General features: G+C 40.6%; 1 protein-coding gene across 11 annotated transcripts in view; it reads right to left on the reverse strand.

Moving 5' to 3' along the window:
• Positions 1-13,505, reverse strand: part of LOC142016823 (sodium channel protein type 2 subunit alpha) — a 100,331-nt gene extending 86,826 nt beyond the window's left edge. For 6 of the 11 annotated variants that reach the window (XM_075001152.1, XM_075001151.1, XM_075001154.1 and 3 more), the window contains exons 1-5: positions 13,239-13,505; positions 10,121-10,239; positions 3,552-3,641; positions 1,420-1,548; positions 834-925 (exon numbers count right to left, since the gene is read on the reverse strand). In XM_075001152.1, the coding sequence (XP_074857253.1) occupies positions 834-925; positions 1,420-1,548; positions 3,552-3,641; positions 10,121-10,239; positions 13,239-13,505 (697 nt within the window). Of the gene's footprint in view, positions 1-645; positions 738-833; positions 926-1,419; positions 1,549-3,551; positions 3,647-10,116; positions 10,240-13,238 lie in introns of all 11 variants that reach the window. The other 5 variants (XM_075001153.1, XM_075001150.1, XM_075001145.1 and 2 more) reach the window with 2 other exon arrangements.
• Positions 13,506-19,314: the final 5,809 nt, after the last annotated feature.

The following is a 19,314-nucleotide window of genomic DNA, read 5'->3' on the forward strand; positions in this document are numbered from 1 at the left end:
TATTATTCATGCTCTACCTCAGCCCTATAAAGAAAAAGTATCTTGTTTTCGTTTGCTGATGTTTCTTGCCCAAACCTTTATCATATTGTTTTGTTTCAAAATTTTTACATTGGTAAGACAGCAGAAAAGATCTTAATATGTACTGACATTTTAAGGATACAGAGTTAAACAGTATGTTATAGAACAGGTGATGGTTTGGAGAAGAAAGGCATCTTTTAAAAAAATCCCCCCATGCATGCCCATGCTATCCTTTACAATTTTATTTCATGTTCATTTTTTAAAACTGATTGCATACTTCAGTCCCAAGTGCTTGCAACAAAAGAGAAAATTTGCATCAATATGAAAGCCTTAAGATTAACTTTTAAAAAAATATATAAAGGAAAGCTTGATGTCATAAGATGCAAATCACATAGGCTGTTTACTGCAAATGTCTCATGCAACAATTTGTTAAACTCAAAGGCTGATTCTGAAAAGAAAATAATGCTAAGATTAAAAAAGCAAAAAGCAAATTTAAATAAATTTAATTTTGATTTCTGCTTTTTATTTGTTTACAATGTGGAGCAAGCAACAAGGCTTATGCTTATAAAGTGTGATTAAAGCTTCAGTGGAATTAAAGTCAGCCTCAGTGTTTAGCCTAGCTCTCACCTGGAATGACTGATATTGTTTTCAATGCTCGGAGAACTCTGAACGTTCTCAACGCTGAGACATTGCCCAGGTCCACAAACTCTGTCACATATCTGTAATAGGGGAGTTCACACACAAACACAATGACAACACACAGATAACAGTTGGAGATACAAGGGGCCTAACACCTTACACCAATTACTTCTTACCTGGAATTACAGAAATAGTTTTCAAAGCTCTCAATACTCTGAAAGTTCGAAGAGCTGAAACATTGCCTAGGTTTACAAATTCTGTTACATACCTGTAGGATTAAATCACAGTTATTCAGAATTTAGGCAGATTTTATGCTACTTACTTGGGTCTTTCATCAAGACCTCTTCACCTTTCACTGATTTTGCCTTGTATTATTAATATGTTTTCCTGACCAGCAAATTAAACTTAAATGTCACTGAAGTAAACCACACTGATTTTAATTTTGAACACCTAATTTGGTAACTTTGTGGCATGAAGTCAAAGGGATCGCTTCCATTCTGGTAAACAGAAAGAAGACAGGATATGAAATTAGCTTCTATTGAGAGTATAAACCAATATTAGTTGCAATATTAGTGGCTGATGAACCATTCTGGCCTCTGCAGCATGTTTATTTTTGAAATATTAAAATATTCAGAACAGGTAAAATAATTTTGAAACAACAGGAGAGCCATACTCCAAAATTTCTGCCTTATGAAATATTATGTAATTTGTAGCCACTAATTTCATACCCTCATAAAGCTTAAAAATTATTAAAAGACTTACGCAAATGTAATGACAGTGAAATCTAGCCAATTCCATGGGTCTCGAAGAAAAGTAAAGCCTTCTAAACAGAAGCCCCTTGCAAGAATTTTTATAAGTGATTCAAAGGTATAAATTCCAGTGAATGTGTATCTGAGGAAGATATCCAAGCAAAAGTTAATAGAGACAAATATTAATGACATGTCATTACTAGATATATTTCTATTTATAATTATTTTATTTGATTTATGTTCTTCTTTTAAATGAATTAAAGAGAGAGGATTTAACCAGTTTTAAACATCTACAGAATTATTTGTTTGAGAAGAAAGAATCAATATCTGAATATTGAAACATGTTATACAACACTCCACTTACAAGAGATACTTAGCATTACATGGGTTTGAGCTTTTGGTTTCTGTATAAAATTGAGTATTTTGGAAAATGTGATGAAAATCCCTTTAACTGTTTATGAGTTTATGTAATTTTTCAACAAATTTATGCCACACTTTTTTCACCTGAGCAACTCAAAAATTGCCAACAGCAACTAGCTCTCATGCAGAGGGCAGTCAAAGATTGAAGATTCAGCTTAGGAGGATATTGGAAAGAGAAAGCCAATGTTTTCTTCTTGCTCCCAAATATCAAAGAAGGCCAATCATAGGGATTCCACTGAAATATGAAAATGCAGTTTGGGAGAAGGCTGTCACTGACCGTATTCTGCTAGATTTTCCCTACTGCCAAAGCCAAAATAAGCATAGAATAAGTTGCATGGGTGTGACTCACAATCTGTCCTGAAGGTTCTGTGAGAACTCTAGGTAGCATCTGTAGGAATTAAAGCTGAGCTAAAGTCTGTCTTCACACTTCGCAACATATTGAAAGAAAACCTGCCTTTTGGAGTTCATGACTAACCAGGTGGATATTGTTCAAAAAGATAATATAATATAATAAAATAATATGGCCATTCAGCCTTTGAGAACTGGTAAAATTTCCCTTTATCAGGAAGAACAATCAAGCTAATATTCTTTAAAAACTAGAAGGAGCATGGAGAGCAGTGGTTTCCAAAATGTGATGTACAGACTACCAGTCATTCACAGAGCACCCGCTGGTGATGTGTGGAGAACTGCTCACATCATCCTATTTTACAGCTGTTATAGCAAATAAAAAGAACTATAAATTCACGAAATGCTCTACTACTATTACTTTTTCATAAAAGTAAGTGTCTTAGTTGTTGCAGGGATCGGGTGACCAGACAGTAAATGTAAAAAACTGGACAAGGAATGGTGGTGGTGGTTGGGGGTGGGGGGTGCTATAGGAGCCGAATAAGACAAAGCCCAAAATATTGGGACAGTCCCTATAAAATTGGAAGACTTCATCACCCTGCACAGGGATGTTATTTGATTGCCTGTGGAAAGGAGGTGTGCCCAGTTCTGAACAGGAGTCATGGTAGTTCATGGGATAATCCTCTATTGATATGTTTACCATACCGTGAAAGAACACTGATAATCCACAATATATAGAGACGGGACTAATTCCTACCATCATTATGTAATGCTGACAGACTCGGGGTTGCCAGCACCAGGGACAGAACCTGCCAGCATAGGGCATAAAGCCCTGCACTCTACCATATGAGGTAAAGGCCAGCTGGCTCTTGGCCAAGGCTGTAGAGCAGAGACTTCACTCACCCCAGATGAGGTCTCACTGCCTCTGGGTACTATATGCTTCCCTGGGCTGAGGAAGCATATCCCAAGCTTCTGAGACCTTCCAACAGTTCTTCCCAGCCAATGCACCACTTGTAATGCTGACAGACGTGAGGTCACCAGCACCAGGGATAGAACCTGTGAGCATAGGGTCTAAAGCCCTGCACTCTACCACATGATCTAAAGACCAGTAGGTGCTCAGCCAAGGCTGTAGAGCAGAGACTTCATTCACCCCAGATGAGGTCTCAGTGCCTCTGGGTACTACAATTACATATACATAAATCCACTGAAATTAATGAGGAATCTGTGTATACAAAGATTGATCTATAGATCTTCTATGTCCCTATACCAACCGTGTCACAGACTTGTTGCAAAGTCACATTACCTTAAAAAACATAAGGTCACTTATAGAAGCTCCTATAATGTTTGTGAATATATTTATAGAAAATACATTTAACTTACTCTACATTCTTTGTCCAATCCGGAGGGTTACTCATAGTCATAAATACACAGTTGGTCAAAATAGTGCACATAATAAGCATGCTGAACAATGTAGATCATAGTCAAGGATCACACATCAGAAAAATCTTCTCATAACAAGAGTAACATATTAAGATCAACATTTTAGCTTATCTTCATTATCAGGAACTATTAATCCCTTCTCTACTCTGTTGATAATCAGGACAAAAGCTCTATGTACCTCAGAATTTTCTTAAATGGTGCATTGCAGTTAAAAGGGGGAGATAGTGCACAGAAGCAGCTCACAGGGGAGATTTGCGAGGTACTTTTCCAAGGAAGGAGAAGAGAATACCTGACCCTTGGATTAAGCTAGTTGTCTGTTGTGTGTGTGTTTGTCTTTGTGGGGTGCTTGCTGCTTGACTGAAATGTAAAGCGTGGTTTCTTTGTGTGTCTAGAGCCAACCCAGAAGGGCCCAGGGCTGGTGGAAGGGACACAAGGCAGCACACTGACAGTAGGGCCTGGCTGGTGGGCAGTAGTCAATTGGAGCATGGGACCAGAAGGCGCAGGGCCCAAGACAACCAGTTTGCTTGCCTTGCAATAAGGCCAGGCATGTGGGGGACCATGTGCTGATCACGTGTGCTAAGTCTAGCGGCCTGCTAGGCAAGGCTGTGAGCGGACACATTCTTAACAAGGCTTCTATCCTAAAACCTTTTAGCACCCTTAATCAGGGGGGTAAGGCTACTCCAGAAGACCAGGGCTTTAAAAAGCCTGCTCTTACGTGGCCAGAGGAGCTAGCAAACAGGGGAAGCTAACAGGGAAGTTTTGCAAGGGAGTTTAGAAGAGGAGCATGGGCGGGGCAGATAGATACACATAACATTCTTTAAGCTTAAAATCCAAACACACGCTAATTAAAAACAGCACAACAACAAGGAAATAGCTTCAGTGGTGACTTGCCTTCCTGGTGCAAAGTTAGTGACCCTCTTGAGACATCTATATAGATTCATGTGTAGTGCTGTGAGGAGGCTGTCATTTGTGGTACATATAAGTATCACTGACATAGGAAAGGATAGGAGAAAGGTCCTGGAGGTCAAATTTAGGCTGAGAGGCAAGCGATTGAAGTCCAGGACCTCCATGGTAGCATTTGCTGAGATACTTCAAGTTCAATGTACAGGAACAGTTAGGCAGAACAACAGGATCTCAATCTGTAGATGAGACGATGATGTAGGCAGGAGGGATTAGATTTATTAGGTACTGAAGAAACTTTGGGGAAAGGATGAGTCTAGATAGGAAGAACTGGCTCCACCTAACCAAAATTGGAATGGTGGCACTTAAAATTAAAACTTACAGGAGTTTTTAAACTACTAACGGGGAAAGCTGACAGGGGCTGAAGAGCATTTGGTTCAGACAGAAACATCCCTGAGGGAAGGATCTATTAATGGATATATGCTATGTCCTAGTATGGAGGAGAGGATGGAAAATGATAAAATGCGGTTATGATTATGAAATGCTCAGAGAAATTAGAGAGGCTATCCAAATAAAAAGCTCAATAATATTGGAGGATTTCATCTATCCCCATATTGACTGAGGGGTACATGTCATCCCAGGACAGGATGCAGACATAAAATTTCTCAACATCCTAAAGGACTGTTTCTTGGAGCTGCTGGTTCTGGAACCCACAAGAGGAGAGGCAATTCTTGATTTAGTCCTAAGTGAAAAACAAGATCTGGTCCAAGAAGTGAATACAGCTGGACCACTTGATAATAGTTATCACAATATAATTAGAGTTAACATCCTTGTGCTGGGGAAAAAAAAACCCAAAAAACAAAACAAACAAACAAACAAAACCACAGCAGCCCAACACTGTAGCATTTAATTTCAGAAACAGAAATGACACAAAAATAAGGATGTTAGTTAAACAGAATTAAAAGGTATCGTGCCAAATGTGAAATCCCAGCAAGCTCCATGGAAACTTTTTAAAGACATCACAACAGAGGCTCAACAGAAATGTATACTCCACATTAGAAAACTTAATAAAAGAATCAAAAAATGCCACCATGGCTAAATAACAAAGTAAAAGAAACTGTGAGAGAGAAAGAGACATCCTTTAAAAAATGGAAGTTAAATCCTAATGAAGCAAAGAGACAGGAGCATATACTTTGGCACATGAAGTATGAAAAATATAATTAGGGAGGCCAAAAAAAAATTTGAAGAACATCTAGTCAAAAAACGCAAAAAATTAAGTACATCAGAAAAATAACCAGTAGGGCCAATGAATGATAGAGAATCTAAATGAACACTCCAGGACAATAAGGCCAGTGCAGAGAAACTAAATTAATTCTTTGCATCAGGTTTCACAAGTGATTATGTGAGGGAGATTCCTACATCTGAGCAATTCTTTTCAGGTGGAAAATCTGAAGCACCATCTCAGATTGAGGTATCCTTCAAGGAGGTTTTGGAACAAACTGATAAATGAAACAGAAATAAGTCACCACGACCAGATGGTAATCATCCAAGAGTAATGAAGTAGCTCAAATGTGACATTGCAGTACTATTAACCTTAGTATGTAACCTATCATTTAAATCAGCTTCTATACCAAATGTCTAGAAGATAGCTAACATATCCCACACTGGATAAAAGAGGCTCATCATCCATGGAAACAAAAGGCTGATATAAAGAAAACTGAAGTTTTAAAAAGAGATTATAGATGATAAAAATGAGTGACTTGAGAAGGGCTGGACTGTAGTGCATGGGAATATGCATCAGTCTTTCAAGTCTGAAGTACAGACTCAAATATAGTTTAGCTCAGAAGTGTCAAATATCTAAACAGACAGTTTCTTCCCCAAAATACTATGCTTCAGAAAAAAAAAACAACACTACATAATTGAGCTGTCACAATTCAGGACAAGAATATTACATATGTATTGCAAAGCAGGCCTATAAGACATTGGAAGAGAACACAGAGAAAATTTTCCCATACTTGAGGGGGAAGAATGAATGACACCTGTTTGTGCTATATTTGGCTTTGATTATAATGATAAAAGGTTTTGTGACTAAATTCTCTCCTCACTAATACTGATCCAGAATAAACATTGAAACAAACCCAAAATCATTACGTGGACTTTGATGGAGCTAGTCTGGATCAACCCCATTCACTAACAAGAGAGATAAAACCCAGGATGGTCCAATAAACATTAAAGTAGGCAAAAATGAAAAATCGAGAGGTATGATATATTCAATGGCCACATGATGGCACCAAAACCTTAAAAATGTTAAGAGCAGCGACTGAGAATTTCTTTTCCCTGTGGCCTATGACTAAAACATAAGTGCAGATGGCATTCCTACTCAGGAATACTAGCACAACGGACAGCAAACACTATGATCTTCCCCTCATAGAATTTCCCCTGCAATCTTGGTACAATTGTGAGGGGGTGAGATGTCCAATAATACCCTTTCTTTTCCCAAGATAGAAGTTTAGGGTCTAGCTCTTAAATTACTCATTACTCTACGCCAGCCTTGTCACAGTGAATACACCAGGCCCAATTCCCCTGTGTGAGATCAGATGGAGCTACCGAGGTCAAAGAAAGAGAACAGAGCTATATCTGGGCAACAAAATGTTATTAGAAGGGCTAGAAGTGTAATTATGGTGGGTTCTGGTGCAGGACTCTACACAGGGAAAGGAGATGTGAGGGGGTGTGAGTGCTCCCCTGTAATGGGCTGCCTTGCCCTTTCCCTGCTCCTCCCCTACCCTGACCCATAGCTCCCTTCCAGCCAGTTTTACTGGGGATTACCAAGGCAGGAGGCAGTGGCAACCACTGGGCAACTAGAGGCATCCCAGCTGCCCATGGAGAAGTGGGGCTCAGCAGGCCAGGAGGGTGAAGCAGAGTGCTGTGTGGTAAGTGATTGTCTGGCCCCAGGCCGCGGTTTGAGTTTGGGGCAGTGGCAAAAACAGGAACTGGTTTTCATAGGTGTTTCTTTAACTGTGTATTCCTGAGGGAAATTTTTTGTGTGTCAGTATTGTTACAGGCATACTCGCTGATGGGTATTTAAAAAAAAAACATAAAACCAAAATAATTGAAACTGGCATGATTACTTAGTAAAAACAATTGCAAAATTTTGCAGAATTTTAAAATATTGTATGCAGAATTTTTATATTTTAGTGTAGAATTTTTAATTTTTTGTGCAGCATTCCTCCAGACTAAAGTTGGAGAGAAGCTCTGCCACCTCAGATGCCTCATGCACTCCCCTCCAAACCCTGTTCCTCTCCAGTGGAACTCATAGAAAGTCTTCTTCTCAGCTTGGAGGAAGGTGAGGAATGCTGTTCCAGAGGTAATTGATGCTAACACATGTTCTCCATGTGATTCCTACTTCTTGTGTGGAGCCTAAGGTCACAATCAGCACCTTTCTTACCTAACCATCATAAAATAAGGGCTCTGTTCATGCAAAACTACTCTGTCTTAGAGCACTGATTAATATAAACATTGATATTTTCTTCAAAATAATTAACTTTTAAAAGCACCTACAAAATAAGCTCAGCTATGTTGCTATCTGGTAATTATTTCATAACTAGAACACACTGTGGTCAATGAAAGGGTGACTGACAGTGCTATAACTCCAATCATAATTCTGATGTCATAGTTCCAACAATTCCACCCACTCTCCAGCACCTCCTTAAAAATAAATTGTAAATGTAGAAATAAAATGCATAAAAATACCCTTGTCTGCTTAGCAACAGCATATTGTAAAAGTGCAACTATCCAAGGGGCCTGAAGAATAGTGTGTCTGGTATATGGTCTAAAAAGAAACCTTGCAAGAATTATTTAAAACAATCAACATGAATGCATCAAATAATTAGGATAGGAGGAAATGTCACACATAGGCAACTGGTTTATAGTTTCATTTACCACAAATAACATATATCATTGGTTCCTGTTGTGTGCAATATTTCAGTATGCAATCCTTCTGGTAAGATCACATCCACCATGAAAATATGCTTAAACGTGGATGCTGAAGGGTTTGTAAAGAGGTCAGTGAGTACCTTTATTTTTATTTTTGCAATATTACGTGTTTTACAAGGCTTTTCAAGAGAAGAGAAGAGAAGAGAAGAGAAGAGAAGAGAAGAGAAGAGAAGAGAAGAGAAACTACAAAATCACTATCTGTAGCCTTCTTGCAACATTTAATATCACTGCCATCTGAACTACCATGGCAAGGTGGCACATAACACCCCTTCTAAATCATTCTGCTAATTTGCAATATTTGAAAGATCCCATCTTCTATTAATACTGCTTGCAAAATACCACAGAAAAGCAAATTTGAAAGAAGCTGAAGAAAAGTAGCAACTATTCTGAGGAGATTTTCAACAAATATAAAACCATCTATTCTGAGAATTTAATACATTAATATATTGTACATAGGGCTTACAATTTTTTTATAGAATTACTTCCTAAAAGTTGCATGTCCCTATGACAGTGCTGTTTTTGAGAAGCGTCCCACAATTAGAGAAGAATGGAGAAATAACAGGAGCATGTCTTTCCCACACTACGTAAGTCGTATGCCCACCCAATTTTTTCATACTCCATGTTCCCAACTACCCACACCAAGATCAGTGCCATGATCCAAGAGAATTCCATAGTGGTGTGTTACCAGCAGATATTTAGGTAACTCTGAGAAACAATGTGACTAATGCTATGCACACACTTTGGAGCTCTGATGATATAGTGGATTCAAGTTTAACTCCCATAGGGTTCAGTCCTGCAAAGACACTGAGCAATATGCTTACAACCTTCAGAAGAGTCACTGATGTCAATGCACTCACTCCTCAAGGTTATATTTGCAGGATCATTTCCATAGTTACTACTAGATTTATATGAAGTATGTCTATCATAAAAAGGAGACACTCATATATTGAGTTATTATCTTTCAGATTTGAGGTTCTCTGTGTACTAATCAGGAGCAACTTGAAGATTAAAATTAAGGTACCTCCAGAAATACAAGTATATAAAATGACAGTGGTTACCAGAAAAAAATGTAATGATAAAAATATTAATAAGACTGATAATTTATAATAAAACTCAGAATTTCCAGGAACACTACTAAGCTACTCTACTACAGTTCTGATCAGAAAATGAAAAGGGGTAGAGGAACATTTTCTGAACCTGTTCATGCAAGCTCAAATTGGGGATCAAAGATTAGAAAATTTTAATGCAATTTATGACTGAACAATTGTAAACCATTTTAAGCAGCATATGTGGAATATGTGAAAAAATTACTGGAGAGAGAAGGGGACAAGTAAATAATATATATGAGTAATACAGGAGACAGAAGAAGAAAAGACAAGAAAGGTGTGGTAAGGGGAAAAGAAGAGTGAAAAAATTGGCTGTCTGGCTTCTGATTTCTCCAGAACAGCAGCAGAAATGAGAGAGAAGAAAGGGAGGAAAAATAGAGAAAGAAAGCAGTAGAGAGAGGATGGAAGATACATTGTGGATCATACTTGTCTTAGTGTGGCCTTCCTACTAATGATTTAAAGACTAAAGATACAAACAACATTTTGAACCAACCACTTCAAAAAGGATATGAATGTACCAAAATTTTAATAGCTATTTTTCTAAGAGGATTGAAGGGAGTTAACATGTACAGAGCAGAGGTGGCACTGAATCGGAAGATTGCCTTCCCTTTATTCAATACTATAAAAGTCTGGAAAAGAAAACAAAATGAAAAACTTTTATTTAGAAAACATACATAGTTTTTTATACTCTTCATCACTTGTGCTTTATCACCATTTACAGTTAACTGAATTCTGCTCATTTACACCTCTGCAAACTTAATGACTTCATGTCTAGCTCACCTATCTTGCAGGATAGCCTCCAACTGAATTGCTACAAGTCAAATTATATGGAAACATTTCACCAGCATTATTTAGAAAACACAAATATTTCATGTCTTATATGATGGGGGACTAGGTCAACCATAAGTGTACACATTTGATATTAGCATACTGGTACCTAGCTTGTAATATATATTAAGATATGTTAAACCTAATGTTTATACTGAATCATTAAAACTTCGGAATTGCCTATACCAGGTACCTGCTGTAATTCTGGTAATATCCATATGAGGTAATGCTGGGGTGGTGAGGTAAACATGGATGGCCTGATTTTTCAAAGGTGTTTTGTAAACCCTATCTCCCATCAAAATTGAGAAGAGGCCCAATGCCTTTGAAAAATCAGGCCTTGAATTCTTCAAGTGCACACACTGTACAGACCTGATGTAGCACATTTATATTTTCCACTCACCCACAAAGTTAATATTGTCACAAAGAAGTATGACTAAAATTCTTTATTCTTTCTTCCATTTGTCATTAGACTTTTTTGGCCATGAATACATCTGCTTTTGGTATTTAAGAATTTAAAAGCTTATCTGTGCTACCTAATAACCACACAGAATTCAGTAATGATTTTTATTTCAATGCCTGTCCTCTGCCTACAGCTTCAGTAAGAGGTAATATATATTTTATTGTCTTAAAATGGCATTCATAAATGGAATGGCTTTGAAGAAAAATATGTTCTTAAAACCAGAGAAGCCAAGAAGCCTAAGCCTCTGATCAGGCAAGCACAGAAGTGGGAGAGGACTGAGCTGCTTTCCTGCCCATGGAGGAGAAAGACATCAGTGAATGTTTGTGTTCCTTATTGTAACAGAGACTACTTTGCACTGCAGGCAGCACAGAACATCTCAAAAAGGGTATGTGCCTATTTAGCTGGTAGTACTGCAAGGACCTCCACTGCATCAGCTGGGATGGGAGGATAGCACTGGAGGAAGGCATGCTATATACAGGTTTATTAAGCAATGCTGCTGTATCCTGGATGCACAATGCTTCCCTCCACCAGAATGAATGCCACAGCTTTCAAACCGCACAATTTCTTATCCCTGTCATCCTGCTGTCTCCCAGAACATATCTTAGTCTTTAATGAGGCTTTATTTTGGTCTTTTGGTACACTAGGAATTGCCACACTTTTGTCCCCATGTTCTCCTGGTTTCCCATAGATCTTCATCCCTTTATTCCAAACAATTCTGTCTGAAATCCTGAGCTCTTCACTTCTTTTCTACTGCCTTACTCAGACAAATTCTTACTGAAGCCATTATTTGTGTGATGCAGGCTCACTGACATACATTTATGAAAGGAAAATGGAACCTGACCTACATGTACAAAACTCAAGGAAAAATCACTGAACGTTTAAGAGAAATTCTGATCATAATGCAAACTTTTAAAACTTTTGATTTCCTCCAGGAAACCATCATACTTCAGAAAACCAGCATGGTCTGCAATGTTACTCTCAGCCAATTTTGAAACCATTTTAACAATCAGAAGAGGCTATAAGTTTAAGATCTCTAGTGGTGAGTTATATATATCATTATTACTTGAGAACTTGTTTTACTCCCAGACTTTAAAAGGACAACTTACTTGAGTAAGGAAAACAGAATATGATCCTAACCCTAAATCAAACAACTTCATTTTCAAATATAGTTCTCAGTTTAGCCACAACATGAAGTGTTTGCCAGTTTGTGGACTTTCAGAATATAACATTGAGCAAATAAACACATATATTTCTTCTTAAAGCTTTTTTTTTTTGTTTCTTTGAGCTCATCTCATTATGACTCTTAAGACCACTTGTCGGGGGAGAGTTGATTGTTTTTGTTTTTAGGGAGTACTAGCTAATTCTCAAGGGGAATATCTTTCCATTCACAGAAGAATTCCTAAAGACAGAAAATTCCATGAATTTCAGCTTGAAGAGTTCCCTCTGGCTTATCCTGTGATGGCTCTCTGCTGTTGGAAGAGGTACAATGCACAGCCCAAAACCTGAAGATCTGGGACACTGAGTAAACTAGGTCCATCTACACAAAGGCCTACCATTTCTTTACTTCCTTGCATGGCCCCAATGGGAAATATGATAGCATAATGAAAAAAATTGTACCTTTATATATTTCAATTACAATGGTATAGTTCAATAAAAAGATTGTAAAGCATATAAGGTGTTCTTCATGTTATAGATACTCCAGCAAGGAGCTCTACCTCTTCCTGTATTTCCCTATCTCTTTGACTGCAAGCTCTCCTTCGATCCCGCTATTAAAGCAGAGTTATTCTGGATAAGGAGTATCCTTCAAAGACTAACAGTTCATTACCCAAATTATCTAGGAAGAGGATAGAATATCTCTGTAGATTACAGGAAAAGAAGAGCCAACTGGGACATTATCTTTGCCTAACTCCTCATCCCTGACAACACAAGCAATGAGAGAACGGATCAGGAATAAAATCTACATTTTCCACATGAAAGTGAAGAAAACAAGCAAGAGGGCCATTCAAAGTGGCTTCTCAACGGATTTCACAATGAAAATACTGACATCCTTAAATGATGATTTCACATTTTAAAACAGTGAAAATACTGAAAATAGCAAAAGCTACAGTTAGAGTGAAATCCCACATATGTTAGAATAAAGCTATATTAGAATAAAGCATTAACACACCCAGCTCAGCAGCCTGATTGCTGGATGCAATGCCAATAAAGTCAAACACTGGAGCGCTATGTGGGAGCTGGGCCTAAAGCTGTGGAGAAAAGGGAGTCCTGCAGAGGATCTATAGCATTTTAACACTCAATCTCTAGCATAACCATATTAATCACAGTCTAAGAAATACTCACTTTTTTATTGATATAATATGGGTCAAGATCCTCCAAGGGCTCGGACACCATTCCTGGAGGTATATCACCATAAATAAATGGCAGTGTCTTTCCTGCCTCCAGGTCACTGTTTGGTTTTGGTCCGTTTTCATCATCATCATCTTTACGTTCTTGTTTAGACTTCTTAGCTTTTTCTTCAGCAATATGTTGTTCAATAGCTGCCAATGACTCTCTCGTGAAATAGTGGAAACTGTCAGGTCCTGGTGGTACCAGCACCGACTGTGCCATCTTTTCATCCTGCACCTCTTAATTACCGTTTAGCCTCTCACATAAAAAAGTGCTAAAAATATAAAAACACAGAAAATATTAGACTACCACATAAGCAATTTAAATGGATACACCTTTATATCTCTGTTGATAGGGAAATTTATTAAATAGCATATTTATACAAGAACAGTGTATTGTGAAATTGATTAGTTCATTCATTTTTCTTTCAAAATAGGGCATTTAACTTTTTACCCAGTCTTCTTCAAATGTCTGGAAAAATAGCAAACCTTTAAAATGTTAGTTTAAAATTAATATTTTTTTATGAAAAGTGATGAATAGGCACCTCTAGAAAGTGTATAAATGAATTTAAAAAATAAGTAGTGTAATTATTTCTTTAGTTTTCTCCAGGAAAATGCTGTGACAATTCTAATGAAGGAAATAGTTTCTGGTCTTCTAACATAATAGGATGTGTTCCTGCATACTCACTTGAAATAAATTAAAAGAAAAAAGTATTTATTATGTGGTGTCAGGAGGTGAGAGCATCCACGACTATTGCTCCTTTAAAAATGAAAGGTCTGATATCAGACTAACCCTTCCCACTGTGAGGTGGTGTGGACATTGTTTCCTCAGTATCCCATGACGAAGACTGAAAGTACCAGTTGAAAGGATGCTTGACTGAGTGTGAAGCAATCCCTGTTTTCAGAGACAAGTGCATTGGCTTTACAGAGCTGAAAGTTAGGAAGCAAGGAATCAGGACACAGTAAACTCTTGATTTTTCCGGCGGCTGTGTCCTGGGCAACCTTTGTGTAAATCAAATTTAGTGTAAATTGCAGGGTGGGTGGATTGGAGAGATCCCTGGAATCCCCCTGGCTGGGGGAAGTGGGCAGCTAGAGCCTCTGCTCCAGGCAGCAGTTCTGGCTCCCCCTGTGGGTGGGTCAGTTAGGGAAGGGGCGGGTTGCCTCCTGCTCCAGCCACCAGACATGCAGAGCAGACATGGTGCCCCTGCTGCCTCCCAGCTGCAGCATGGCTTGGCCCTGGGGCTGCTCGGGTGGCCCCAGTTCCAGCTGTGGACTCGACTCATGTTAATATAAAAACGAAAGAGTTAAGTTCATGCAAAGCGAGGGTCTATTGTACCCAAACACAAATCCCCTGCCTAGTAACATGTCATGATGAAAGAATGATGAAAGAATTTCTGTATTAAACCCAAACTGGGTTTCACTACTAAACATTCTCAAACCTTTTATTATCTGTTGCTATCTTTAAATTGTGCATATTTTGCATAAAGTTCAGAAATGAGATCAGAACCATCTTCATTGAAAGCCATCTTATACTTCGGCAAAAAAATGACAACTGGAAAATATTTCCAGTGCAGAGATACTATAATCTGAACTCATTAACATAATCTGCATATTTAATAATATCCTCAAAATTTTTAATCTGAATAGGCAAATTATATTATCCATGTAATAAAACAGCAAATGTAGTACAAGATTAACAGCTTCAGTGTCAGATGATTTACCAAAAACCAATTATAAACCTGAATGCTCTATTTTTTTAAAATTTCCCTACTAAATACACATAGATACGTCCAATTCTACCACAGCTGCAGAAACGTCATGTTTTCAGAATTTTCTTGAACAAAAGCTAACACCATTTTATTCTCCATTCTTCCATCCTCACCATACACATACCCATCCCCTCCATCACACACACACACAGAGGCATTCTGTGACTTCTGCAGGTACAACTGTGAAACATGTTTTCTGATTGCAGTCAAATGCACCTAGTGCATGGTATCATGGATGATATGTAGAAAACTGCAGCTGGAACGTAGGTATAGTCTGGTGGCAGCAGAAGGGTTAATTATGAAAATGAAAGTGGTCCTACTGCAGAATCCTTAGAGATTTTATTGTTAATGATAGAAAAAGACAGACTCCTCTCTCAATACTATAGGAAGCAATTAAAAAATGAATTACCAGTGTAGAATCTTGCACCTGTGTGGATTTGGAACAACATCACGAAGAATATAGCTAATATTCCACCACACCTTTTTCTCATTCTTTTTTTTTTTTAATTCTCCTTCAACAGACCGCACCTAACTTCCTGCTAAAGGATCCTGGTTATTGAAGTAAAACCTGGCATTTCCTGTGCAAGGGACTACTAGATGCTGTAATTGTAGCCACCATTAGATGGCATTCATATACGAACAGAATACATTTCTGTAAGAAACCAACAGCAGAATTCAACAAGAAACTTTGGATACTCATATACTTTCTTAACCTGCAACTTTTGGGTGAAACTATTGCTATTATAGAATTGCTCTGTTTTTCACAACTCCCTAAACTCATGCAACACCTGTTGGTGCTGAGGTCACAGATATTAAAAGTGTGAAAATGACACTGAACAAAAGAGAGGCAGAACAGATAAATGGGTGTTACCCAGGCTGGCTGCAACTAAAGCAATTCTTCAGACCTATGGTAGTCTGGTTTAATTTAAAATAACAGATTACATTATTTTTCTAATATAAATTAATTAGATTTATTTGATGTATTTTCAATAAAAACAGCAAAAAAATGCTGCCCTTGGGTGCAAGGTGTGTGCCAGAGAGGGTAGCAGGTAAGAGCACTTAATTTGTGCTCAGGAATGGCGCCAAAATTTACAGTGTCTAAAGCATGATGCAGAAGCTGGAACTTCACAAACTAAAGCCCAAGGCAGCTCACTGAGTAATTCCCTTTGAATCCCAGTCCAAATGTTATCTTTTGTCCTTTTTTTCCTTCTGCTTTCTTTGCATTTTCAATTCTTGAATGTTTTCTTTTTATTTATATTATTCATTTGCTCACGTGGATAACTACCCTTTACTTACTGCTCTCTGGCTGTGTTCTATTACTTACTTTTTTCACCCATACTTAACAATTCATTCTCAAAAACGTTGTCATTCCCTCCCCCAAAATACATTTCATCACCCAGCATCTACTGCTTTTTTCTTGGGTTGTGAGAAGAGCCCAAATAATGGTAGCCATTGCAATTTGAGGTTGGAATGGAGAAGGGACAAATCAGGAGACTAGGACGTGCAGGAAAGGCCTACTCCTGCAGTATTGACAGGACAGAATCTGGAGGGGGAAAGCATACAGACACTCTGCAGCTTTAAGGAAGGATTATGAGACAGAGACCCACATTCAGAAAAGATGCCATTTGAGAGGGAGGGAGTGGCATACAGAGGCTCCAGCAAGAGCCATTTCTTCAAGTAGTAGAGAGAAAAGGGGACCAAGATGTCTAGAGCTTCAGGAGGAAAAGTGTAAGAAAAATAGCTGTGTGGTTTTTCACTGTGGCCCAGAGCCCAGAAAGAGCCATTGTAGTAACTCACGTACTGTGTGCAATCTCATCATCAGACCATTAAGTAAAAAAATAAAATCCCAGAGGTGTCAAGACTGTGTCTTTGTTCAGCACAGCAATGTCCAAAAGGGAATCTGTCTAGTTAGGAAAGGCTTATTGTGAAGTACGGCAAAGATATACCACCCCGAGCGTAAAACAAATGTTTTTGGTGTCCCCCACCAGAGGCCCCACGTGTGCCAGGCCTCAACCAATAAAAATGTGGCTGTCTTGATTATTTCACTTTGTTTTAGGTGAAAAATTTCTCACCAATACTCCTTTCCTTATTCATTAAATAATAAATCATGCAAATATACAATAAAATTGGAATTATCCATAGCTATAATTAATATGTTCAGTTCAAAGATATCATACATGTAAATACTTTAAGTCATGAGAATGAGGAGGTGCGGGTAGAAGTGCAGCCAGAACCTCAGCAGGAGGTTCTGGAGGAGCCAGAAGAGGGGCTGCAACCTGGCACACTCAATGTAAATGTGTGCCAGGGTCTCCCTCGTTCCACAGAAAAAGCAAGTGTCCAGGAGGGGGGTGAACCGCGCCAAGTACACGCCTGTGCTCACCGCCCCATGAAGGATTCTCCAGCTGATGTCCCCGGCAGGCCACAGGACCAGGGTAGAATAAAGGCTGGCCCACCGGGGCTCCCCACCCTCCGAAGATGGTAGAAGGTCCCGCCACTTGTGATCTGGGCAGGACGTGAGGGTGGGGAAGTGGACCGTGTGAAGCATGAGCATGTACAGATGACGTTGGGGCGCGGTTCGAAAGGGGATCAGCTGCAACGCATGCAGCTGGCTGGGATGATGCGGGGGGGGGGGGGCGGGGGGGGGGGGGGGAAGGCTCGTGGAGCCAGGGGCCCACAGAGAGATCCGGAGGGCCAGGAGTTAGAAGGGGGCGGGGTGCACCCTCTCGCAGGACCCGCCGTAGGTAGGCATGAGCAGCAGGTGGCAAGGCAGCCTTCAACTCCTCGAGTACGCGCCGGGGAGAACGTAGGGTGGAGAGCCCCATGCGCCGGGTGAACGCCGGGGCCTCCATCCAGTCTCCCCAGTCGTAGTCCAGGAGGTCTCTGACCCTGGTGATTCCACCGAGGACCAGCCTCCGGCACACTGCAGGGGAATCCGCCGCCTGCACATGGAGGTAGGGGTTGTGTAGCAGGGGCTCCACGAGGAGGTCTTCCCCCACAGCGACCCCTAAGGACCTGGAGTCTGTGAGCAGCCGCCAGATGTGGAGGAGGTCCTGGTGGAAGGCCGGCAGCTCTGAGAGGTCTCATGGATGGCCTCTCAAAGGCAAATAAAGGAGCTGCCGGTTGTATTGAAGCCCTCGGAAGCGACAGAGGAAAGCGTGCGCCAGCGTGCTCCACGCCAGACTAGCTGCACTATTGCTGTTGAGGAGTCCCTGCAGGGCCCGGAGGTGGAAGACATGGACCTGCATGCGGAGGCAGGTCAGGCGCTGTCCTCCCTCCTCCGGGGGGAGATGGAGAACCCCTGCAGGGACCCAGTGCAGTCCTGGCCAAAAGAACTCCAGAACTACCTTCTGGAGGGCAGCCAGGAAACCCGGGGGTGGGACAAGGGTGTTGAGATGGTGCCAGAGCATGTACAGGACTAGTTGGTTAAGCACCAGTGCCCTCCCACATAGGGAGAGGCACTGGAGCAGCCCTGCCCATCTCTGCAACCGCTCTGCCACCCTGCCCTCTAAACCCTGCCAGTTTTCTGGTGGAGAGGGATGCATGGCAGATAGAAAGACGCCCAGATAGGACAGCGGACCCACGCTTCACTGAATGGCCTGAAGCATGGGTGGGAGGCAGCCCACCTGCCACTCAGCCCTGACCACCAGGCCAGAACTCTTGACCCAGTTGACCTGGGTGGAGGAGGCTGTCGAGTAAATGGCTCGGCAGGCCTCCAACCATGCCAGGTCTCCTGGGTCCTGGACCAGGAGGAGTACGTCGTTGGTGTATGCTGACAAAACCAGCCGCAGCTCCGGCTCACGGAGCACCAACCCCGTCAACCTTCATTGAAGGAGACAGAGGAAGGGCTCGATGGCCAGAGCGCAGAGCTGGTCCGACAGCGGGCAGCCTTGACGCACCCCTCGCCCAAAGCTGATCAGAGCGGTCAGGGTCCAGTTGAGCTTGACCAAACACTCTGAGGCAGCGTACAGCACCTGGAGAAACCCGATGAAACGGGGTCCGAAGCCGAAGGCCCGCAGAGTGCCCAGGAGATACCCGTGGTCCACCCTGTCAAACGCCTTCTCCTGATCCAGGGATGGAAGGGCGAACGACAGACCATCCCTACACCCGAGCTCCAAGAGATCCTGGACCAGATAGAGGTTGTCAAAGATGGTGTGGCCCGGGCTGGTGTAGGTCTGGTCGGGGTGGACCATGTCCTGCAACATGGACCCCAAGCGACGGGAGATGGCTTTAGCGATAATCTTGTAGTCCGTGCTGAGGAGTGAA

The sequence above is a fragment of the Carettochelys insculpta genome, chromosome 8 (genome assembly GCF_033958435.1).
Source record: "Carettochelys insculpta isolate YL-2023 chromosome 8, ASM3395843v1, whole genome shotgun sequence".
NCBI lineage: Eukaryota > Metazoa > Chordata > Testudines > Carettochelyidae > Carettochelys > Carettochelys insculpta.